At 53.6% G+C, this 24,910-nt stretch overlaps 6 protein-coding genes across 6 annotated transcripts; 5 read left to right on the top strand and 1 right to left on the bottom strand.

The window, feature by feature from the left end:
- Nucleotides 1–32: 32 nt before the first annotated feature.
- QC764_206590 (uncharacterized protein) lies at nt 33–1,133 on the bottom strand (the record flags this gene model as incomplete). Its single annotated transcript, XM_062944369.1, has 1 exon — nt 33–1,133. The coding sequence occupies one exon, from the start codon at nt 1,131–1,133 to the stop codon at nt 33–35; it is 1,101 nt and encodes a 366-aa protein (XP_062803185.1).
- A 1,297-nt stretch (nt 1,134–2,430) lies between these two features.
- On the top strand, nt 2,431–4,350 carry QC764_206580 (uncharacterized protein; the record flags this gene model as incomplete). Its single annotated transcript, XM_062944368.1, has 1 exon — nt 2,431–4,350. The coding sequence occupies one exon, from the start codon at nt 2,431–2,433 to the stop codon at nt 4,348–4,350; it is 1,920 nt and encodes a 639-aa protein (XP_062803184.1).
- Nucleotides 4,351–7,609: 3,259 nt separating this feature from the next.
- QC764_206570 (uncharacterized protein) lies at nt 7,610–14,381 on the top strand. Its single transcript, XM_062944367.1, has 2 exons — nt 7,610–8,209; nt 8,293–14,381. Exons 1-2 carry the CDS (start codon nt 8,110–8,112, stop codon nt 13,743–13,745), a joined length of 5,553 nt encoding a protein of 1,850 aa, XP_062803183.1. The 5' UTR covers nt 7,610–8,109; the 3' UTR covers nt 13,746–14,381.
- Nucleotides 14,382–15,200: 819 nt separating this feature from the next.
- Nucleotides 15,201–17,306, top strand: FRS1 (phenylalanine--tRNA ligase subunit beta; the record flags this gene model as incomplete). Its single annotated transcript, XM_062944366.1, has 5 exons — nt 15,201–15,253; nt 15,325–15,476; nt 15,560–15,800; nt 15,879–16,500; nt 16,557–17,306. 5 exons carry the CDS (start codon nt 15,201–15,203, stop codon nt 17,304–17,306), a joined length of 1,818 nt encoding a protein of 605 aa, XP_062803182.1.
- A 618-nt stretch (nt 17,307–17,924) lies between these two features.
- Nucleotides 17,925–19,720, top strand: QC764_206550 (uncharacterized protein; the record flags this gene model as incomplete). The annotated part of the gene is made up of 3 exons (XM_062944365.1): nt 17,925–17,961; nt 18,014–18,338; nt 18,403–19,720. The coding sequence occupies 3 exons, from the start codon at nt 17,925–17,927 to the stop codon at nt 19,718–19,720; spliced, it is 1,680 nt and encodes a 559-aa protein (XP_062803181.1).
- Nucleotides 19,721–20,316: 596 nt separating this feature from the next.
- Nucleotides 20,317–22,207, top strand: QC764_206540 (uncharacterized protein). The gene is made up of 3 exons (XM_062944364.1): nt 20,317–21,095; nt 21,174–21,329; nt 21,387–22,207. Exons 1-3 carry the CDS (start codon nt 20,769–20,771, stop codon nt 21,912–21,914), a joined length of 1,011 nt encoding a protein of 336 aa, XP_062803180.1. The 5' UTR covers nt 20,317–20,768; the 3' UTR covers nt 21,915–22,207.
- The last annotated feature ends 2,703 nt before the right edge of the window (nt 22,208–24,910 follow it).

Raw genomic sequence — 24,910 nt, 5'->3', positions numbered from 1 at the left:
CTTTTATGCCCCCTGGATTTTGAACTGAGACATCATTTCTCTCTCAGGACCTTCACAGCCTCCGCCTGCGCATCCAAGGCCCCGTAAATCGCCAACAGTTTAATAACACGCCCCTGACCTTTGACTCCAGCTTTCCGTGCCTCTCTTACGGCTGTGCTCAAGTCGAGCAGTATCGTGTTCCGACACCGAAATATCCTCTCGTCAGTCTTCTTCACAAACAGAAGATCCCTACCAATGGCCTCGGCCAGTCCATCCACATACACACACTCCCTCGCCAAAGCAGCTAGCTTCGCCGGCCTGCTACTGACAAACTCCACACCGTCTTCGTCCTGAGTCTGCTCATCATCGCTCCCAAAAATCTCGTCGTCATCATCCCAATTCTCCTCATCACTGCTATCTCCATCCCTTTTCTGCTGCTGCTGCTGCTGCCCCGTCCCTCCTACCGCCAATCGCTTCTCCAATCCGCTCACCCTCTCATCCAACTCGAGCATCTTCCTGCCCGTCTCCACCGCCCCCTTGACATCCCTCAACTCCTGATTCAGCCCCCCTACTTCCACCCTCCGCTCCCTAACCCTAGACTGAACCTCCTCTACCGCTCTTCGGAAACCTAAGAGTGCTACTCTCACATCCTCGACGCGCTCCTCCCCGCCCTTGAGCTCATCCCCTAGCCCGAGAAAGGCCGTGTAATTCGAGTTGACCAGTTCAAGCAGTTCGGCGCTGATAGCAGAGCTTCGATCGCGGAGTTCAGAGCGCAGGTCCTCGAGGGTTTGATGCCGAGAGGCTGGGCCACCGGTGTGAAGGGTGGAGAGGTAGCTTGCGGGGTCGAAGTCGGGAGCGAGAAAGTCGCGACGGGAGAGGGCGGCGGGGAAGGGAAGGGAGGAGGAGTTTTCTAAGTCGTCTGTGGCCGAGGAGGAGAGGGAGGAGCGGCGGCTGGGGAGTTGGGATTTGGGGGACGGGGGGGAGTAGAGGTTGAGGTTGGATGAGTAGGAGGATGTTGGGCGGGAGTTTGGGGGGAGGCCGAGTTGGGCCATTTTTGTTGGTTTTATTGTTTGTGGTCGACGGTGGGAGTTGGCTGATTTTGGTTGACAGAATGTTGATGGTACTTCGGACCGTGATGCTGGGCTTCTGGACATGTTCCATGTCTTGGCGGACTCTGGGCCCGTGCGTTGCAACTCTGGATGACGGCTTGAAGTCAACGGTCAGCCATATTTTGAATATGAGGATAATACCAGATGGCACGATGAGACACTCAAGTTGGTATTCCCCACATCATGTTGGTAGCTAATACAGCTTTCTTTCAGTTGTGGTGGCAGCATTGACCCAAACTCCCTTCTCTTACACAGATACACAGAATTCGAGTTGACCTCAGTCAGGCACGCCTTCTTGAGGCCCGCCGGAATCACCTGGGCAAAGCTTGCTCCAGAAGCACCCACATGATTTACGGGCAGCAATTAGCTCGAGGAGTGTCCTCTTCAGCCTTTCCTTCCGGGCGCTAGTTGCTGACGGTCTTCTAAAGACGTCGCAGTATGTCCGATATCGCTCGCCTACTGAACGGCTCGACAAATTACCATGTTGAATAGAAAACTTCAGCAGAGAACCACAAATCATCAAGCGATAGACCGAGCGGATTCCGGTGGTGACCGAAGTGATGACTGTGATTATCCGTGTTCCGGTTGGGATCTGCTGTCGAAGCGGTGACCCTCACTCGGCTTTCGACCGTGGGGTTCCTTGACGCAAGCATGGCACCACCACCCCTCGCTAGGCCGCTTTGAATCTAGCGCGATCCTATAATCTTATCAATCAAATCAGTGGGCCGACTGACATCTCCATCTCTCAACCTTTACCGAATCAAAGCCCTCAAACTCCTTGGCCTGGGCGAAAACTCCGGCCTCGCTAGCCCACACTGAGCCCGGGCGTCTTCGGTTGACGCAAAAGAAGACCCTTTCCTCCGTCTGCTTCAATTTTTCAGCATCAAGACCCTCAAAATCCTCTTCCCACAACATCGGCGTCATCGTCATCTCGATATTTGACCCTGTGCCAGCACACCGATTGAACAGTATCACGTGTCATTCACAACCTCCTTCTCAAACAAGACGCCGCCATCTAAAGTGATCTTGCGAACAACTTTGGAGTCACTCGTGTCAAAATTCTCCTTGACTGCGGAGCGACTCGTCACCTACTAAAAGCGGCATTTACAGACAACCCATTCTCGCAGTTCGACACTATCAAACTTGGACTTCCTTATTGAATGCCATCTCCCTGCCTTTCGGATACCGAGGAGAACTCCCTAAACGGTCGGCCCTAGCCCGTTTTACTGGTGACATAAAATTCGGCTGCAACCTGCAGTCAGTTGCCACTAGTTCGGTACAGTCCTCGACCTCTGCACCACCAACCCTCGTGGTCCGTCAAATCATTCCGTTGCCAGTAATCATGGCTGCCGCTGCTTCCCCAGTCGGGCTTGGGAACACCGACAAAAGAACTCTTTCCATCACGACGACGCTCGGCAGAGATTCCTCCAGCCCTGCCTCCACCCCCGCATCTGCGGCCTCTCCGTCCAACGTCTCCACTCCCACATCTTCAACCTCCGTGTCAGCGCCTCCCATCGCCATCCGCCCAAACGCACCCAACAGGCCACCCTCCATCAAAGCCTCAACCCCTTTGAACATGGCGTCGCCTGGAGTTATGTCACCGGGCCCAGGGCAACAACCTATGGCCATGAGCATGACCAGCAAGGAGTGGGTCATTCCTCCCAGACCCAAGCCAGGTCGAAAACCTGCCACCGACACTCCACCAACCAAACGCAAAGCTCAAAACAGAGCTGCACAGAGGGCCTTTCGTGAGCGTAGGGCTGCTCGGGTTGGGGAGCTGGAGGAGCAATTGGATGAGCAGAAGGAAGAGCACGACCGGGTCGTCCAGGAATTTCAGGAGCGTATCAATCACCTGGAGACCGAGAGACAGACACTCCGATCTCGTTGCCAGTGGTTGCAGTCACAGCTTGACAAGGAGAGACAAGAACGCAACTCAATGTTATCAGCATGGGATTCTCAGTCACCTTCGTCAACTGGAAATCATGGACGTCTTCCGGCACCAATACAGCCTCAAACGAATCCGCTTGCCAATATCTCACAGCCCAGACGACCTTTGCAGCCTGCTCCGCCGAAGAGCTCGGGGCCAAGTGCTGTGCCCATTGCGGAACCCCGACCAACCACTCAATCATTTTCCATCTCCAACATCATCTCCCCTCCCGACGAAATGATGGCGCCTCTAGGGTGTGGTGGCTGTCAAGCATCTGGGTCATGTGCATGTGCTGAAGCTGTGCTTCAAGACACCGACACATCGATGGGATGTGGAAAATGCACACTTGGGTCAAGCTGCGAATGTTTGGAGGAAGCCCTCAGAATGTCCGACCTCAAACGACCGCACTCACCAAGCACACCACCTTCGGCACCCGAGGAGAAGCGGCATCGTTCGGATGCTGGAATACCTATGGAAACAGACTTTACCGCCATGTTTGCTAAGGACAACAGAATGTCACTTCCAATGGTCACCCAACCACCACCACAGTCTTTACAGCCCATGATGTCGCTTGAGGCTAGGGACTCATGCGGCTTCTGCAAGGATGGAACATACTGCATGTGTGCTGAGGCTCTCATGAACCCCATGTCCTTCCAACAACCACTACCATCAGTTGCTGAGCAAACACAGACTCACACACCACCACCATCAGAGGACGATGTCGCCCCAATACCTATGGAAGTGACCGCCACCGGTGCTATCAAGCTTCCTGGTCCACGGGCAAACCAGAACCGCTCTTCTACCAATTCCAACGCCACCCAAGCTAAGCCCTCGGGGAGTCGGTGTGGCCCCAACGGCCCGGGTACTTGCGCTCAGTGTCTTTCCGATCCCAAGTCAGGCCTCTTTTGTAGGTCCCTAGCAGCCAACTTTGAGAAGAACAACCCGGGAGCCAGCGGTGGTGGTGGGTGCTGCGGCGGTGCTGGACCAGGAGGTGGATGTTGCAAGTCTGGCAACAGCGACGCTTCTCAATCTGGCGCACTGCAGCCGCTTCCTCCTATGCAGACTTCTGCGTCAGAGTCAGGTTTCCCTTTGGCGCTGTCTTGTGCCGAGGCGTATAAGACGCTGGCTAGTCACAGGCACTTTGATCAGGCGGCGGATGAGATTGGGACTTGGCTGCCCAAGTTGAAGGCGCTGCCGGTTCCCAGGCCGGGGAGCAGTGGACAAGGGGGGGGGAGGAATGGTGGGGGGCAGAGGTTGGCGCCTATTGAGGTTGAGGCGGCGAGTATTATGAGTGTTTTGAAGGATTTTGACATCAGGTTTGGGAGGGGGGATTAAGGGGGTTAGGTGTGGATGTAGGAAGAGATTTTGAGAAAGGGAATGGAATTGCGTGTGTAGTATCATCTGGAAGGAGTTCTGGAGGGCTGGTGCATAGTTGTAAAGTCATCTTGATTTCATTTTGGGGTGTTTTGATGAGGCGTGATGTGCTGGTGGAGGGAGGATGAGGTAACAGAGATGGCATTGGGGACGGAGGGTTCCAGGAGCCGGTGCATGGCTGTGAACCTGAAGTCATATGGCTTGTTTTTTTTCTTTGTGAGATGGGATAATCTTCGGCCAGCTTTGAAGGGTGAGGTGAGAGAGGGAGAGGGTGGGGAAGGGAAATGGAAATGGGTGGCAGATGGGACAATTGCTCATGCGGCCGGATATGCGACCTGCGCTGGCGGATATGGGGCGGGGGGGCGGGTGTCGAACCATGTGTGTGAGCTGGCGGGTTTTGTTTTCTTCTTGTTGACATGCTTTTTTGGGTTTATGTGTAGGTCAAAACGAATGAGATCTCACTTGCATGATGTATTATGTATGCCAGCGTTTAATTGCTCCAGAGTGGCCACGCCTGGGGGTTTTTTTTGTGGGTGATTTTAACTGAGGGCGGTTGGCTGGTGGTTGTGGGTGGGGAAGGGGGTGGTGGAAAAGATCCATGGGTGCTTTTTACCCGAGTTATGTACTGTATGTATGTCATGTAGAGATATTCTCCCTGGGGGGGCTTTGATTGGGGTTTTTATTGGAAGAGTAGATGGTTCTGCGAAGTGTGCTGGGATATCGATAATTGCTACCCTGTTCTAGTGTGGTTGTTATACTGACCAGGTTCTGTGTAACTTGCTCAAGGACACGAATGTATCAGCTGCAGAAATATCTCGTTCTGAGCACGTGGGTAGGTAGCTTAATGAATGTCATAGTATTATACACCGACAGTTCACTTGTTCCTGGAGAGATATCATCATGCAGCTCTGGCAGTCCTGTCATCTGATACACTCCCACAACCAAGATGTATTTGTGCAGAGAGGTTCCTCGCTTACACCAACTGGACAAAACACCGTCATGGAAAATTCCCCATCTCAGGCCTTACACTTGTACCCAGCTGATATCCTCGCACTGCACACTCGGGGTCCAAAGTACCTATCACAGAGATACTCAACTCACATACACAGACACGACACCACACACAGACACCGGCGACCCCTTTTTTTCTTGTTTCCTGTTGTGACGCTCTAGAAAAGACCAAACTGGGCGAGGTGCATGTCCAGCGCATCGGATACCTCGCATTTTTCTTCTTCTTGTAAAGCTGTCTACGTTGCTGGCCGTGGTGTCGAGGGATTCCTCGTCCTACGTTAAACCACCCACCCATCACCCGTCTGACGACCTCGTGGTCTGTTGTCCTACACATCCACAAGGGAACAAGCAGCAGTGATACCGGAATTACAGGTTCAGATGAAAATAAAACGACCAGAACAAAATCATGGGAAAGCTGAAAGGGGGTGTCGTTGTGACGCTTTGTGAGGATATGCACGACATAGCAAGAGCTACAGTTGTGTGATTTACCACAGCCGCCCGAGAAAAAAAGACAAATCTGTCCACACAGGGCGATACGAGCTAAGATCTAGCTCAATCCAGTTGAAATGGTTGGATATGAAGCGATTTGAAACCCCTGATAGTCGGCAGCCGGCAGACCAATGGCGAGCTGCATCTTCTCAGAAAAGAAAACCAGCAGCCACTCGGCCTAGAGATGCAGAAAGACAATAAATGGATTGCTTCGCTTTCCGGAAGCCGACAGAGGTGTGTGGTTATCTTACTTGGTACCTAGCATCAGGGACCTGCCTTAGATGGTGCGTTAAAGTATGAGGCCCCGCTGTGTTTGCGCGGTGGGTTGGGGAACAACAGATCGTCCAGGTACGCGTGGTAAGTTGTCTCGCCCTAGGCCACTAGTTCATCTCATCGCCTTGTTGAGGTGATGTGGTTCCTGAGATCAGACCTCACCGTTCTCGCGCCCAGGGTTGGGTCCCTATCAGGGTAGGGGTTGGGCCATGGCTACACATCCAAGAGATGATCCAAGATGGGCACCTGAATGATCTCGTGACACCAGAAAAGCGAAGCCAGTGGATGGGACTGGTCGGCCTGTCAAACCAGACCCTCGGGGGGTGGGCGGTTCTCGCCGTAGCAGTAGGTAGCATGTGCCGTATGTACAGCATGCGGCAGAGAGAGAGGGTTGATCTGGATCGCCCCTGAATCGCGGGATCCCAAGGCCAGGAAGGAAACAGGTTGACGCATGCTTGAAATAGTGGCGGGGAATGATTGGTGATGGGACGATGGGAAGCTGAGTTGGCATCTTGAAGCAGACCAGGCGAATGCTGGGCTCACGATGCGGGCAGGTTCCGTCCGGGTGGTTTTTGGGTCGTGGAGGGCGGAGATTGGACCGTTTGAACTGCGCCGGCCGCCAAAAATGGGTCTCTGGACAAAAGGGAAGGCGGGGCGAGCTGCAAGGCCAGCGCACCAGGCTGTGGCCATGGGAGTTGATGACTGACTGACTGACCTACCCTACTCCGTACCCCTCCTCCTGCATCAAGTGAAGAATCGAAGCAGGAAAAAAATTGCAACAGGACGGGAGGTGGGAGGCGTCAGCGAAGGGAGACAATAATAATTTCCCGCATAATATGTTTCGGGGAGGCGGCAACTGAGGTATACTTCGTATGGGTATGGTCAGGTCTCCATCGCCACCACTACGACGGGACTGTGAACGCGCGGTGGGATGGGGTTCCGCTCGTGAGCGCGTCTACTCTTTGCTGGCGGGTGTGTTGGCACTCACCATGACCGCTTTCGGCGAGAGTCGGTATGAGACGGTGAGAGGTGAGGTGGAGGCCCTCTTGAGCTTTCTTGAGTCTTATGACGCAGAAGGAAGACGCGCAGGCGGCAGGCGGGAAAGCAGAGCTGAAGTAAGGGGCACGGGTCGGGCAGCAGCAGCAGCACCAGCAAGACCAAGAGGCCAGTGTCGCGGGGACGGGTGCAGTTGGAGATGCAGAGTGGATGGCGCAGTTGACCAGCCAGCTCACAGGGTATGGTTGACACAGGTCAAGTGGAGACAGCAAGTGATGGGGCAGATGGGCTGCGTAACCCAATTGGGCCAGCCCGCTACCCCACGCTTCGACGTCCACTGCATCGACATGTACACACCTGGAAGAAGGCAGGGAAGCTGCATGGAGATGGGACGGAAGCTCTCCTCTCGCTCTCTCTCTCTCATGAGACAGGACAGCCAGAGACAAACTCCCTCTCCCGACACCTACCTCTTACCTCGTCCCTTACCTAGCAGCGCCTCATCGCAACGTCACCCGTTCCATAGAGCTTCCCCAACACTTCCACCACCTTTCCCGTCATCGTCGAGATCGCCCGCCAACACGCGCCCCTCCTTTAATTTGTTGACTGACGAGACCATGTTCTCGCGGCACTCTTGAAAGAGGCCACCCCGTTTCCAGTCGCAAGTCGACCGAGGCTCGAACTACTATACATACATAACCGTCCTCGCAGCGGCTCTTGTCGTCGCCGTTGCTGCTGCTGTGGTTACCCACTATTTGTTGCTGCCGATTGATTGATATCTTGTATTCGTCCAGCCTCGGCCCCTCCCCCGCCTGCTCTCTGTGTATACAACCTCCAGCCCAACCCGGCGCCCGATTTGTCCATAAACACCACGAGACCGCACTCCACCCGCCCTCGCGTTTCTTCCGAGTCGAGCGGTCCTTCCCACAGCTATCAGCACTCGGCTGGTAGTACATGGGCGATCGCAACTCTCGACTCGAGCCCCCTCATGGGCCCATTATGATATCCATGCAGCGTTCTCTTGAGTCGCCCGTCGCTATTCGCCCGACACCGTGTATGTTGGAAACGGGACTGGTCACCGGTCAAGAACAAGACAAGAGGAGGCCCACATGCTAACTGCCATGTCTGGGAATCCAGCTCGGTCGAATACTGCAACGCCTGCTTCACGCTCACCCACCCCGACCCCGTCCGACAACCATGTCGAGATCTCCCATTCGAGGCGCAATAGGTCCAGAAGCCCGTCCCGTTTGGCAAGAGATACCATGACGTCCTCTGTGCGGCGCTCCGATGACCTGTCCAGGCGCTCGTCTGTTCAGAAGCCCATCATCGACCAGGCCACCGCACCTGTGCCGATGCAGCCGCCCCACGACTCCGACAGCTTGGACTCCGGACCGGACGACAAGCTTGGGAAGATGAACTTTTTACGGCCCTTGCTGAAGGATACATCTCTCTATACCACCCCGTCTCTGGCCCCCGTGGAGGACAGGACCACTTTGGAGGAGCTAGCTCACCTGGTGCGCCTATCCAAGTACCAAGAGCGCAAGCGCGCAAACACTCGCATCCGTCTTCAGAGAAGCTTGATTTCCACCGCCTTGTCTGCTCGTCTGATGAGATGTGGCGAGGCGGCCCACAGAACCTTGGTGGACAGCTTCCGCGGGGACGACAAGAAGGGCTTTGCTGCTCTTTTCAATGCCGTCATCGATGTTCGGAAAAGCTGCGACGAAACCCGCCGCTATGCATTATTGGAGCCAGAGATGGAGCTTCTGCAGTCCCCTGGCTTGACTTCATCTGACAGCTTGGACACTCCTACAGGATCGGTCTCTGGTGCTAAACCTGCCTCTGGAACCTCCAGTCCGTTTTTGAGCGAGCTCTCTGCGTCCGCTAGAGAGACGTTTTTGACTTTCTTGAACCAGATCAGGACGAACCCCGACTACCTGGCAACGCGCATCTCATCGTTGAATAGTTCGGAGCTCACTGCGCTTACTAGCTTTCACCAAGCCCTAGAGCCCATCGAATCCGTCCTCCCCTATCACGGCAGCCGCACGTCCACCCGTGTTGCCTCGGGTGGCTCAGGTACCCTGTCCGGTTCGGGATTTGGAGCATCCAACGGCCTGGGCAAGGAGCGCAGTGCCATAGAACGACTTCTTTCCTTCCAGCGACACGACCCCATCTCAGCTCTGATTTACACCTGTTTTGCTAATTCCGCAGGACCAGACAGCGCCGAAGACAAACGCCGAACCGAAACATGGGCCACCACGTGCGCTCGATTGATCTCAGGCCAGAAGACGGGGAGTGAACAGACCGTCACTGCCGTGCTCAATGTTTGGATCTCTTTGCGTGACTGGGCCGGAAAATCCAACATGGAATGGTACCTTATGAAAATCCTCGAGGATGGAGCCTTTTTGCTCGACCGCGCCGAAGACCAGCACGGAACCCGGTTCAACATCTCGGATTGGTCTTCCAAAGACCAGATTGCGGCCGAGGAATTCTATGCCAGAGCTGTCGAGGAGCTTTTCGAGGTTATTGATGACGAGGATACGACCGGCATTCCGGAGGGCTTGATCGAGCTCGGCACAGAAATGCTGAAGCGTCTGGACAAGAAGTATGTCGAAAGCACCCGCCGCTGGTTGATTACCAAATATCTCTTTACGAACTGGTTGCTCGGGGTCATTATTCACCCCGAAGCCTATGGCATGATGGCTGAATATCACATTACTGAATATGGCCGGCAAAAGATCTTGAAAACCGTGGCCATGCACGCCCAGAAGTTTGTCGTGGACATGCTGACGAGCAAAACCCCTGTTTCAACACCACCGAAGATTAAAAAACATATCGAAAACATTTACCTCCGGTTCAAGGACTCCTCCAAGTTCAAGAAGAAGCCACGCCTTTTGCCTGCCAGGTCCATCACCTCTCTAAGAGAGACAGCCGAAGTTCACCCCCATTTGGTTGTTAGTCCAGCTGACCTTACGACATTGATCAACGCCCTCTTCCCCGAACGCAGACCGCGGTCAGCGCATTCCGGTAGCTTACGCTCAGGGGCACCTTCGGTCTCGGGCTTCTCAGCCATCTCACAGCCAATGTCGGTCAGGACGGCGCCAAGCACTAACTTTGACACCATGTCTGTCATCAGCACAAGTGCCGAGTCCTTCATCAGCGATGCCACGACTTCTCGAGAACCCCTTTTAGAAGATGGCAGCCCACCGCGCTATTCGCCCCCGATTCCAGATCTAGGCACCCCAAAGCAGCAGCCGCAGAACAGCAACTATGAAGAAGACGGATATCGGCTTCGCTTGGCCATACATGAGATGACCCAAGCCTTGGGCCAAGATGTTGTGTATGGCCTCTGCCACCCTTGCGCCGAACGGTGGGCGGTGCTGTTCATCTCAGGCGACGGAACACAGCTTTCTACCCAAATGACGTTTGATCCAGATGACGACCCGGAGGACGAGAACTCCTCAGAGACTAGCGACACCGAAGGTGAAGACACCGAAGATGACCGGCCAGAACTTGACAAGGACTATCACCAGCTCCGAGATTCGATTCTGAAGCTTGTACAGGAATATGAGATTCCTCAAAATCTTGAGAATGACGGTGCTAAGAAGCAAACATTCAGCAACCGTGCCTCATCCACTTTGAAGAAGTACCGGTCCAAGAACCGGGTCATCACAACAATGGGCAGCCGAAACCCCTATCGCCAGCGAGCAGCAAGTATCGCCAGTAGCGTCGCAGACAGCCCGCCGGAGAACAACAAAGGGAAAGGACTCGAAGACTCAGCTGATTCCTCGCCGCTCATTGCCATGTTGACAGCAGCCTGCTCGCAATCTCGCGCCCAGTCGGATTTCGTTTCTGCACACCTTTACTGGAGGACTTTGCAACAACTCAACGCGCTGGGCTCTGACTCACTTCGTAAAGATGGATTTGCTACCTTGTTGAACATCTTCTCGAGGGGTCCTCGTGATTCTATCCGTCGGTCAGCGGCGGCAATCGAGATATATGACGCCTGGCTTGTATGGCTCAAGCAGAGCCAGGAGCGCGCAGAAGGTCTCATTGAGAGTATGATGCGCCGCTTGCGTGCTCTCCGGGATAAGATGTGGTACGTTACAGACGTGCGCAACTCGGCTCCGTACGAGGACTCGCGGAACGTTGCCGTGGCGTTGAAGACGATGGGCGTGCCTCGCAGGTGGAACTCCTTCCAGCGCATCAAGAGTCTAATGCAACGCGGCCCTGCGTCCAACTACATCTTCCGCACCGAGTCACAGATCCTCGACCTGCTGGCGGCACCAGAGGACCAAGGCGGCCCCAACAAGCTTCGCGATGAGCAAGCTGAGAAAACAAGCCGCTGGCTGCAGCAGTGTGGGGTGGAGAATTTCTGCCAGGGCGAGGAGCGTATACACCGCTTCACCTGCGAAGTTGACAACTGTGTGAGCAAGCTTGTCGGGGATAGCATCATCGATGGACCCGTGCTGTGGTCTAGCGAGCTCTATGCCCGAGATCGCCGTACCCACGAGACAAGCAAACCTGGTAGGGATCGGGATCGGGACAACATGTCAGTCTGGGATGATTCGGTCAGTGTCATCAGCGACCCGGAGAACAGGTTCCGATCCGCCAGCAGGCCTCCTTCCCTTTCTGACAGGGGATTACGAGCCGTGTCAGGTCAGAACATGAGCGTCTTATCTTTTGACACGTCCAGCCGTTTCAGCTTCTCGCGGGCTAGCACTGCCATGTCTGAGGTTCTAGACGGCCCGGAGTATTTTGGTGCCTCATCACCAGTTCACCAGATTGACCCTAACGCTACCTACTGGTCCCCATTCCAACACCGTGCCACCTCTCCCAGCGCTGTGTCAAGAGCCCACTCGCCCACTACTAGCGTTACCAACCTGTCCGCTACGTTCCATCCACCAAACCATCAGCCGCTCCCTTCCCAACACTCAGCGGGTCGTCCAGGGACTTCCATCTCATCCAATGAGACAGTGTACCAACAGCGACTCTCTGAAGAAAAGTCCCGCTTCCTCACAGAGTTGAAGCAGACGTTGACCAGTCTCTTGCTTTCCGATTTGGGTAACCTTGTCTTTGCCCGTGGTTCAGAAACGGACGCGTGGTTTGAAGGCTTGGGGCAGGAGTGTATTGACAGGCGCGAAGCAATCCAGCGCCGTGCCCGCAAGGCGCAGGTCAAGGAAAAGAGGAGGTCGGCCAGATCTGGGCTGGAACGCCGGGTGCTTGAGAGGAAGAGAAGTACAGGAGATCTTAGCGAGAAGGCCTTATCCGATACCCAGAGCGTTGGCAGCCATCATGGAAGTCATCATGGCGGTTCTCATCGTGGGAGCGTACACGGCGGCAGTGTCCACGGCAACGAGAGCTCGGCAACTAACGAGACCATTCGATCCCACCGAGAATCAAAGAAGGATTCCATGCCCGAGTTTCCCTTTACCAAGGCCTACAGGCGGCTCCTGAATATGTTTTGTGTTCATCCGAACCCGATGGTCAAGCTCAACGCGCTCTATGAGCTTGAACACCTCATCATCGCCTCCTTGAATTCAGGATCTCGACGTGCACGCCTGGCGTGGGCCCGATCAGACATGGGCTCAGCCTCCTCGGCGACCGACGAACACGGCACTGGAGGCCGTCCCCAGCCATTAGAAGAGACACTTGACAATGTCAAAGAGCGTCGCTCCCACACCATGATGCAGGCGCCACCGTTTGACAGCGCACCAAGAGGACGAACCCCAGGTGGAGGGGGCAACATGGAAACGCGATCAATCGCCTCGGTCCACCCAGCCAACGAAAATGCGATTGCCAACATCCTCCAGATGCTCTTCCGTGACGCCAACATCCGACCCAAGACCCTCTTCCGCGACCTGCAGTTCATCGCTGCTTTTGTCCCGTCGTCCATCTTGGACAAGACGGAGCGTGGGAAGGCCTTTTGGGATGCCAGTATTGCGGCACTGAACCTCAAGCAAGATGTCTGCCGGACCATGGTGGAAGTGGCGGATGATATAGTCAAGAATTATACGCAGTCAAGGGGGGGTGGGTTGGGTGCTCCCTCCCGTCCTGGACCAGGCAGTACCGCGTCGGACAACTCTGGGATTTTGTCTGCCGGCGGGGAGCCACTTTCGCCACCGTCGCCGCCCCCGAGCCCGCTGCCGCTGTCGACGCATTCGCTTGCTGATGCGGCGAGGATGTGGACTATTACTGCCAAGGAGGGCATCCCGACTGCGCAGAGAGAGCTTGCCATCTTTTACCTGTCCAATCCGGAGTTGGTAGAGAGGACGACGCTGCCGCTTAGCAAGCCTAGAGAGGTGTTCAAGCAGGCGGTTATTGAGAAATATGGTGGCAGGTCTGGGGGTGGTGGCTCGGGGAGGTATCACCCTGGCATTGCCCAGGCAAGGATGCAAGGCATGGGCGGTGTTGTGGGTGCAAACAAGGAAGAGGCGCCGGGAGCTGGTTCTGGCGGCGGCGGGGTGGGGGATGTCAGGAGTGATCCGGCGCTGATGTGCCTGGCTATTCACTGGATGGAGGCGGCTGAGAGGGGAGGGGATGAGCTGGCGAGGACGTTTATGGCGCAGAATGAGATGGGGTTGATGGGCTGAGTCTTTTTTTTTTTGGAGAGAATGGTGTGTGGAGTGACTTGTTTTCTCCTCTTGGGTGATGGATGTTGTTCTTCTTATAACCTTTGTTTTTGTTATTTATTCCCCACCCCTTCAGTTGCAGTGCAGCTATTTTTTTTTTTTGTTTCTTTCCTTCTTCAACTTGGGATATCAAAGAAAGACATATTGCATACTGGGGCGAAAGTTCTATTGCATTTGTTTTAAAAGGAAAGCCTTTTTTTTTTCCCATTGCGTTATCAACAGCGCGTGCGCCGGCGGGATGGACTGTTTCGAGTCGATGGATATTATCTTGGGCTGGTTTGGTCGGTCGGTCGGTCGGTCGCTTTTGTTTCGAAAGCCACGGATGAATGGACTTTATAGAGATGGGATATTTGTCTTGGTTAAGAATTGGGGATGGATGGCCTCTGCATTCTTCTTGTTGTTTTCTTAATTCTAAGTGGATTTTTGTTTTCCTTAAATCTGCGACAAGAGATACCATTACTTTTTTTTTTTTTTTTGTCCTTTCACTATTTGCGGTTTTAGTTTTTTTGCGACCATATACCACGGTAGGAAGCAGATGTTATATAGAGAAGAGAGACTTTGACACAGGAGCGAGTGTTGTGTCTTGTGGTTGTGCTACGATACGATAGCTTGTTTTGTGGACATGCAAGTCGCGACTTCAACGTCACGATGACATGATGTGATTGGGACATTTGAACAAGCAGCCTTCCAACGCCCGAACCCGTAAACAGTTTCAGCTTTCCGCATAAAAAACATCAAGACACTGATGACAATGCGAATGGGAATGAAATTTTCTTCCTCATGGCTCGACAGAATCAAGCGCACAATGAAAAAAAGGTGTGGAAAACATCAAAAATTACAGCCATGACGATCCCGTAGGACAATCAATGACGAAGAACTCCTCGATGTGCAATGAAGGCTCTTCGCCATACCTCTAGGAATTCTTGATCTCCCGGAGGCCAGCCAAGGTAAGTATGAAGAAAAAAAAAGAAGAAAAGCAAATCGAAAATATGGGAGGGGAGCGGGCAATATATACTGGAGGGTAGATGGTCTGTGCACGCTTGCAAATTTGAGAGCAGGTGCAAATTGTCTGTGCGCTGTCGGTGGGGCACAGAAGGAGCGCGGTGAGCGGAAGGTGAGCAGGGTGAGTGGGGGAACAACCCCTCTATCAGATATTAAGCGGTGACGCCCGGCAGTAAACCCGTCCCGCATTTTGAGTCATCCCAGCCAAGTGCGGCCCCTCCAGGCCGGACTGGGGGCGTTGGATGAGTCGAGTTAGGCCTGTGTTGTCTGAATGTTCACGAACCTAGCCGCCTTGGAGTTTTAGAAAGACAACCGTTCCGGCGCAGAAGGCTTTTTACGTCGTTTCCAATTCCGCTCCACTTGATCGGTTCGACGACACAAAGGAAAAAGAAATTCATTGGCATTTTCTTCAATATGCCTACCATCAACGTCGACAAGTACCGGCTCTTTGAAGAGCTCGGCGAGCAGTAAGATTGCGCACTGCTTACTCCCACCATGACCAGGAGGAGGTTGACCGATTGTTGTTCTTGGGAAACAGGTTCACCGAGGAGAGCTTCCAGCAGCTTTGTTTCGACTTTGGCATTGAGCTCGACAAGGACACCGAGAATGACCCTTCGCGCCCCAAGGATCAGAAGCCCGAGTTGGCGATCGAGATTCCCGCCAACCGTTATGATATGTTGTGCTTCGAGGGTATGACGCCCCCCTTTTTGGTTGGAGGCTTAGGGAGGAGAGTTTGGAAAAGGGGAAAAGACATGCTGAGAGGCACTATTCAGGAATTGCGATGCACCTAAACATCTTCCGCGGGAAACACGGGACACCAAACTGGAAACTGGCCAACATCCCAGAGGACAAGATGCAGACCCTCACCATCACCAAGGAAACAGAGCAGGTCCGCCCCTATGCTGCCGGCGCGATCCTTCGCAACATCAAGTTCACCCAGGACTCCTACGACTCCTTCATCAGCCTGCAGGACAAGCTCCACCAGAACCTTGCGAGACAACGAACACTGGTTGCGTACGTGTGGTGGCTCCGACTTCGGCATCGAGGATGGCTTTGCGCAGAAGGAATAGAATGCTGACGGCTGGGATGTAGCATCGGTACCCACGATCTCGACACAATCCAGGGCCCCTTCACCTACGAGGCCCTCCCACCCAAGGACATCAACTTTGTCCCCCTGAACCAGACCAAGAAGATCAACGGTGAGGAGCTCATGAGCTTCTACGAGACCGACAGACACCTCGGTCGTTACCTCCACATCCTTCGCGACAAGCCCGTCTACCCGGTTATCCTTGACGCGAACAGAGAGATCTGCTCTCTCCCCCCAATCATCAACAGCGAGCGCTCCAAGATTACCCTCGATACCAAGAATGTCTTCATCGACATGACTGCAACCGATCAGACCAAGCTGGATATTGTCTGCAACATCATGGTCGCCATGTTCTCTCAGTATTGCGCCGAGCCCTTCACAATCGAGCCTGTCAAGGTGATTTCGGAGCACAACGGCACCACCCGGGTAACGCCAAGCTTGGCTGCCCGCACTATGGATGTTGAGGTTGACTACCTGAACCAGGTTACTGGCCTGAGCGAGTCCCCCGCGTCTATCTGCAAGTTGTTGAGCAAGATGGCGTACAAGGCTGAACCATCTTCGGATCCCAAGTTTGTCAAGGTTACTGTGCCACCAACCCGTGCCGATGTTTTGCACCCCTGCGATGTGGTAAGCTGTTCTCGTTTTCTCAAGGTTCGGTATGGAATATTGACAATTTGGTGTAGATGGAAGATGTTGCCATCGCCTACGGTTTCAACAGCCTCCCCCGCTCATCACCAAACAGGTCTGTAACCATCGGCAAGCCTCTCATGATCAACAAGCTCAGCGATATCGTCCGTACCGAATGCGCCATGGCCGGCTGGGTTGAGGTCATGCCTCTCATTCTCTGCTCGCACGAGGAGAACTTCGAGTGGCTTAACCGTGTCGATGATGGCAAAACCGCCGTCAAGCTCGCCAACCCCAGAACCGTCGAGTATCAAGTCGCGCGGACATCCCTCCTCCCAGGTCTCCTCAAGACGCTCAGCGAAAACAAGGCGATGAAGCTACCTCTCCAGATCATCGAGTCGGCGGATGTCGTCTTCAAGGATGAGTCCCTTGAGCGCAAGGCGAGAAACGAGAGGCGGTGGGCGGCTGCTTACTATGGCAAGACGAGCGGTTTCGAAATCGTACACGGCTTGCTGGACCGCGTCATGACGATGCTGAAGGTTGCCTTTGTAACGCACGAGGAGGGCCTAGAGGGCAAGAGCATCGACTATGCTGTCAAGGAGAACCCAAGCAAGGCCGATGGGTATTTCATCCAGGAGATTGACGAGCCAACCTTCTTCAAGGGGAGGGCGGCTGCGATTTATGTGAGGTTGGGTGGTGAGCTGAAGAGGATTGGCGAGTTGGGTGTGTTGCACCCGACGGTGTTGGAGAAGTTTGATCTGAGATACCCGGTGAGCACTTTGGAGATTAACCTTGAGGTGTTCCTTTGAGGATGAGAGGGAGGGGGTATAAGGTTTAGAGATCAAAGGTCTGTCGATCTATTGTAGGCAAAAATAAAATCAAGGAGGGAATAGAAGAAATCCATTGAATTCTGGGAGTAGCCGCCATGAGCCTTGTATCCTCACATGCAATTTTTATAATTTGAAGTTCGAGAGGTTTGCTCTTGCCATTGTTGTCTCAGGGGCTCCTTCCTTCAAGGGGGGTTGGCGATATGGTCCGAGCGTCTGCACTCAACCAACACCACCCCTGCAGCAAAAGCCAAGTCGCGACTGCTCAGCGGTGCCAAGGCGCAATGCGCGTTGCCTGAACTTGAGCTCTCTCACTTTTATTTTTGGGAGAATTGACCATCATCATCCAACATTAATTTTTTTTTTCTCTGTTGGACAAGGCAAGCAAGGCATTGAGCATACCTTTGTTGATTGTTATCTCTCCGCTTGCTTGGGTTCTTTTGTTATCTCTTTCATTTGAGGTTTCTTCTTATGATGGGTATGGGGTTATGAAAGTACAGTGTTTAATTGCTTTTTTCGTGAGAGGCTTCTTCATTCAACTGGATTTGTGTTCGTCTCCGAGTCAACCAGCCGCAAGCAGAGAGAGGGGAGATTTTCACCATGACACTGTCTGACTTTGTCCGTGGACTATTCGGTGGTATGTCCCCCCCATTCCCCTTTTTATCTTGTGGACTAACACACCTCTTTAGAACCCCCAATCCCCTCACCATCACATCCTCCACAACCCCATCCCCAAACAGCCAACCCCTACGCCAACATCGCCCAGGGCTCTGGGTGGACTCCCCGTCGTCGACGATCAACAAGGAGGTTCCTCCCCAGGTCCCTGAGGAGAGCGATCCGCTTCCTCAAGTCAAACTGGCTGTCTTTTCCCCTTTTTGTCATTGTCTGCTTTTTGCTCGGGGCGGCGGTGCTGCCGTATGATTCCACGCTGAGGTTGGGGGTGAGGTGGAACTGGAAGAGATTGGTGACCGGGGGAAGGCCAAGTGAGGAGTGGGTTTTGAGGGAGAGGCCAGAGTACGAGGTTGATTGGGGAGGGATGTGGGGGTTGTGTTGAAGACGGGGTATGGGACTCGGGGAGGGTTCCGGCTTGGTTTGAGAGTGTTAGGGGGTGGGGGGAGGTGGTTGTAATTGCTGATTATGGGGAGATGGTTTTGGGTGATGGGGGGGAGAGGGTGGTCAAGGTGTATGATATGGTGGAGAGGGGGTTGGAGAATCCGATTTTGGGGGGTTTGTTGGGGCATAAGAGGGTGGGGAAGTATGAGAGGTTGACTGCTGCTGTTGGGGCGAAGGATGAGGAGCTGGCGAGGGGTTTGTCAAAGGAGTTCGGGTGGGAGTTGGACGCGTTGAAGTTTATACCTGGGCTGGAGTTTGCGTATCAGAGGTGGCCGGACAAGAAGTGGTATCTGCTGGTGGATGATGATACCTTTCTGGTGGAGACGAGTGTGAAGAGGTTTTTGGGACATTTTGACCCGGAGGAGAAGCACTATCTTGGTAATGCCGTTGGTGACTTTCGGGCGAGGTTTGCGCATGGGGGGTCGGCGGTTATCTTGTCGCAGGCGGCGATGAGGGCGTTGGTGAAGGAGAATCCGAAGGCGCTCAAGACGAGTTATTTGGAGAGTTTGGATGAGGTTTGGGGGGATCGGTTGTTGGCGAAGGCGCTGATTAGGGTGGGAATTTATCTGGATGAGAGGTATGCGTATTTGTTCAATGGGGAGCCGCCGAGGAGGAGTAAAATCAGAGGGGACAGGATGTGTTCTCCTATCTTGAGCTTTCACACGTTGCCTCAGCCGGAGATGATGCGGGACGTTGGGGAGCATTTTAGGAATGTGACGGAGCCGGTGTTTTGGTTGGATTTGTGGAAGATCTATGGGGTGCCTGCTCCTTGGAGGTGGGATCCTGAAATGACGAAGACGATCAAGGATCCGAAGCAGAGGGAGGAGATGTCGAGGATTGTGCTGCGGGATGTCAAGAGTGAGTGGGAGTGCTTGGCGGAGTACAACCGGCGGTTTCGCGCTAGTACCGGGACCGGTTGGGCTTGGGGGAAGCCAGAGCCGGATGTGTGTGTTATTTTCCGGTCTGCGCCGCCGTTTGAGTCAGAGGTGGATGCTTGGACTTTGGACTGGGATTATGTTGGGCCGGTAGATGAGGCTGTTTACACGCATGAGAATGTTGCGTCGGCGCAGGATTGCATGGAGAAGTGCACGGAAAAGGCTTTCAAGAAGTGTATCGCTTGGACGTGGGAGTCATCCACAGGGAGGTGTCATGTCAGTCCGTGGATGATAGTGGGGGAAGAAGTGAAGGAGCAGGATAAGGTGTCGGGGTTTAATATTAGAAGGGTGAGGAAGCTGGAGAGGGAGTGTCCTACGTTTGATGGGTATGAAAGTAGGAGGGATTGATCACCAAACGAAGAGATTACGAAAGCATAGAGTGGATTTGGAGTTGGAGTTGAGCTCAAGTGCTAGACATAGCGATATTGAGTTGAGGCTGTATTGATAAGGTGAGATTGGACTCATTGGCCGCTGTTAGTTGGATGATGCTGACTGGTGTACAGCGACGGGGGCTGGTGGCATCACAGCCAGCGATTATACATGGTCAAATTAGACACTGAGACAGCGACACGGGAAGGATGTTCAGTGAGGCTTATACCACCGGAGAGATTTGGGGAACTTTTCGGATAGACAAACATCATTAGAGCATGACCATAGAGCTAATAATTGTAATAGCAGTCACCGGCAACCTGTCAATTCTTTGTCCGGGCTAATGCCAAGACAAGCCCGGGCACATGTCTGTCATTTGTCATTCTCAGGGCCGATCGTGATTCAGCGCCAGCCAAAGGGTGCTGCTGTGCTGCTCGTACAGTGCGCAAGCGCGCGTGGTGCAGGTTGCACGAACGGTGTCCCCCCCATGTGTGTGGAAGGGGAGGAGGTACATGCGGTGCGAGCAATACACAGCCGCAAGCCACGCAAACGGTCTTGCTTTTTTTCGTGGATCTGGGTGCCTGCCTTGAAAGTGTTGGAAGTTCGGGTTCGGAATCCCGGGTGCTTCCAGCCCTCCCTTGTAGATAATAAGGGAGGTGCATGTCTCGGGAGCGGTAGGAACTCGGGAAGGGAGAGAGGCTGAACTTTAAACTTGGCCTGCGCTCGGGGGTTCTGTCTCTCCCTTTTTACTTTGACGTCGGACTTTGGGCGGGAAATTTAGGGCGGGGGTTTGCCTGGGAAGTTTTGGGACTGACATCACTTTTTTGTTTCTCTGCCTTTTTCTCCTTTTGGCAACATTGTTTTTTGTTGTTGATGCAGAGAGAGCCATTTGGATGCGACGTATTGATTTCGTGTGGGTATCTGCTTTCGTTGTTTGCTGCTTGCTATCCTTACATATATCACTTTTTTGCCCCCCGGCGACGAGCCAGCCGACCGACCGAGTACAGTGGACGGGGAAAGACAAAAGATGCGAATCTCGATCAAGATATCCGTCATCCTTTGGGCGGTGGTGTTGTTGGCTGGAACGGGGTACATTCTCGCGCGGTTGGTGGCGTTTGTGGGCCTCTTTTTCCAGCATGCGGGGATTCAGCTACGGCAGGCGGATGCGCTTGAGGCGTATAACCAGGATGGACATGGGTTGTTGGGGGGGGGAGGGAAGAGGGTTCAGCATATTCCAAAGATTGTGCATCAGGTTTTTCACAATTGGAAGGAACCGGGGAATGATAGTTTGCCGGGGGATTGGGAGGGGGTTAGGGGAGGCTGTGTGGAGAGGAATCCGGGGTGGGAGTTTAAGGTAGGTTTGTGTGGTGGTACAGGTGGGGGTTGTGCAAATGACGGGGATGGGGATGCTGACTTTGGGTGGTGATGATAGTTGTGGACCGAACGAACCTCGAGAGAATTTATCGAAAGGGAATACCCTTGGTTTTTGAGGACGTATGATGGGTATCGGTACAAGGTGCAGAGGGTGGATGCCGTGAGGTACTTTTTGCTGTATCATCATGGGGGAATATACATGGATCTGGACAATGTCAGTGGTTTTCCCCATCCTTCAACTGGACAAGATACTTATAATACTCTGCAACAGGGCTGCAAAACGGACTTGACACCTCTACTATACTATCCGTTTTGGATCACCGACGGCGGCCGCGGAGCTCTCTCGAACAACATCCTTGCGTCGAAGCCTCGCCACCCGTTCTGGAACCTCGTTACAATGTCACTGATGGAGTACGACTGGAATTATCTCTTTCCTTACATCACCATCAGTTTTGCGAGTGGGCAGTGGTTCGAAACGGCTGTGTGGGAAAAGTACCACTCGTTGCTGCCGAAGCCTGGGGCAGATCCCAAGATGGAACACAGAGGTTACCGGTTGATCATGGACGACAGGCCGGAGGCGGACGAGTGGATCTTTTTTACCCAGGAAAGAGGTGGGACTTGGGTGAACTGGGATAACAAGATGTTCTTGGCTATTGGTGAGCATCTGTTCTTGCTGTTTGCGTCCCTCGTGGGGTTAGCAGCGGTGGTGTTTTGGGGAGGCTCGAGATGTTTGAGGAGATACAACAGAGCTGGATATACGAGACTGAAGAACAGGAATGTCGTCGGGAGCTCTGTTTGAGTTGTGGAGTCGAGATTGCCGGCATGGTGGGGGCGGGATCGACCGTTGGCAGCAAGGGTGCGGATGAAGCGACCGGTTCTGATTCGAGGCCCGAGTCTGGGGATGCGGCACGGGATCTGTGCCAAGACCTTGGACCAGTTGGACACCATGATGCGATTTGAGGGAACCTATTGTACACACTTTGGTAGGGCGTTTGGAGTTGGGATGGTGTTTTTGCTGGGACTGGGGCTACTGGGTCGGTATGCTGATGAGATTAGCATTGATTCTACCAAATGCATTCTGCCGTCACCATTATACTTCTGTCTGGGTACTGTCCTAGCCTGCAGCCAGACTCCTGAGCGTGACACGTACGATGGCGTAGCTTCGATGTTGCTTATGTTGCTCCAGAAGCCGACCCTCCAGCGCCAATATTCCTTGGAAAGGCTGCATGCTCTGTCAACCAACAGGGGAGAAACAGTCGGAGGTTTGAGGTATTGCTGCTCCACAACTACGTTTAAATACCCGGTGATTCATTTGTAAGAAGATATACTGGCTATTTGGAAGGCCTGTTAGTAAATGCCTGTTAATCATTCTTGCAGACATACATGGTTACTTTCTGCGAGAACGGCGGCCGCCCATCCCTGTGTCCAAGACGCCCCTTCTCTCACCGTCTTCCATAGGTCTGGTGACGTTCTTCCAATTCCGGCCATCAGAACCCGGTGATAATGGCACGCTGCCAAACGCCCCCACAGACAATTGTGGAAAGTGTCCTTGAAGATTCTCTTCTCGCAACTTGTTTCTCTGCTCCCGTCGCTTGCTCACCCACCTTTGAAAAGACCCCTATTAAGCTAAAGCGGCTCTCGACCCCAACTACGGTCGCTTGCTCCAAGACGAAATACAATGTTGGGACGAGTCTCTTGGTCGATTATGGCCAATTTTGCGTTTTAGGCCTGCTTTCCAGCAAAGATACGTGAACAGGTCTTGCTGGGCGGTTCCTTGCATTCGATATCAATGAGATCTGGGACATTGTCATGGTGATGTGTTTGACCGATGCCGGCGCCTGACCTACGATGTTGGTTTTGATGATGTGGCTGGTGTCACGAGAAAGCCAGGGAGGCAGTGAGATGTTTGAATTCGAAAACTGAGGACCTCAACCTCACAATGCTTGATATTCTATTCTTGAAATCCCCAACAAGAAAACCAGCCTAGGAAGAGATGACACCGCAGTTTTTCGAGTTAGTCGGGTGCTGGATGAATTAGCTTCAAGATAGGGTGATGTTGGTTTCTCATTGCAGCTCAGTTTCTCTCTCGCGATAGGAGGAGCATCGTCACCACCAGCATGCATTTTACACCGGGCACGCATTCCACCAATGATAATTATGTCTCTCCACTTGAACGCGCACATATCCAACGCTCAATGAAGCGCTGTCGGATGTTTTACTTGCAAGCTAGAGATGATAGTCAGTCTTGTTTTGGACAACGAAGCCGAAAACGGGGCAGTGGTGGGTGAACCTGCGTCCGAGAGGGTGTGTTGCTCGGGCAAACATGGCGCGATTCCACAGCTCTCACAATGGGAATTCTTTCAATCTCAGAGCCACACATGAACCTCAGGGCCGGCCCTTCCAACTTCTCAAGTCGCCCACTGTGAGGGGCATCATATCAACATCATCGCCATAGTCAACAACAACATCGACATGAATGAAAATCTTGAAAAGAAAGAGACTGTCAGCAGGACAAGAAAAATCAAAAACTGGAAGATTCCAGACAATAGAGGAGAATCGTTGTAGTCGATGTGGGCCTCTGTGGTGGATAGTAGCATCGGAGTGACGGGACGGTGGCGGTCGTGGAGGAGCCCGCGCCGGGAAGCCGCGCGTGAACTTGGCCATCTGATCTGAAATTCCTGCTGCCGAGCCTCTCGCGAGATGTGAAGCTTGAGCCTTTGCAAGCCAAGTGCAAGTTAAGCTGGAACAGATGATGGCGTTATGCACTACCAGAATGAAGCCTTCTTGCCCCCTTTTTCAGACGAAGTCTTGGCTAAAGTGTTTAAGCGGCCGAGAACAGTGGCGGCAGGCACTATCGGCGATGATCTCCATGCGAACCGCAGAAGTTGGGGGAAGCTGTTTCGCCTTGTTCGTCCTCCAATTTGGTTGGAAGCAGACCATCTTATACTTTTCCCATTGCCTTCCCCACGCCGTCAATGCAAAATGCCGTCCACCACGTTGTCTGCTGGGAGCGCTACTCTTTAGCCGAAACTGTCAACCACGAGCTCTCCCGTTCCCGTGCTGCGACTCGGTATTGAGCCCGTCGAACTAAAGCGACCTCGATATTGCGAGAACCTTGGAGTCGGGTTCAGCGCAGGCTGAGGGTATCCCCGACCTGTCTCTGGCGAGGTCGCTTGTGTCAACCTGGATTATCCGCTCCACTGCCAGACTTGCCAACTTTTTGCCTGAATTCAGACTGCAACTCTACACCTCTCGGATGTCACCGAATTCATCCGTCCATGACCGTCCAACACCACCTCCCTACGGCGCGCTAAGTTGAAACGCCGTTACATTTTCCCCACAAACCAAGTGGGGACCACCCCCCTGTTCCCCTGGATCGCTCGTCTTTCCCAAGATGGCACGGAAGAGCCTCTCCACGATCCAAGTAATCCTAATCCGGTTTGGTGCCTCAGAGCGTTGAACTGTCTGCCGGGAACCAGCATCGAGCTCTTGTCAGCCTTCGCCAATCACATCGTTTCTTGATCCCTCTTGGGGCTCTCTTCCCCGGGCTCCAAGACGGGAAGGCAGTCCGATATCTCCTTCAGTCGACCTCGGATTCCAAGCAGCTTTGTCTTGTCACCGGCCTCCCTGCCGCCGTCTCCCCCATTTTGGTGGCGCCAACATGTGCAAACAGGGCACCCCAAATTGGACCAGACTCTTGGGAAGCTCGCTACCTGACCGCATGCTCCCCAGGTTGGGGTGCATGGTGCCTTGAGCCTCCATCACCACGGCCTCGCCTACCCCACACTGCCCTTG

Source organism: Podospora pseudoanserina, chromosome 2, assembly GCF_035222485.1.
Source record: "Podospora pseudoanserina strain CBS 124.78 chromosome 2, whole genome shotgun sequence".
Lineage (NCBI taxonomy): Eukaryota > Fungi > Ascomycota > Sordariomycetes > Sordariales > Podosporaceae > Podospora > Podospora pseudoanserina.
This window is presented reverse-complemented; position numbering and strand designations above follow the sequence as displayed.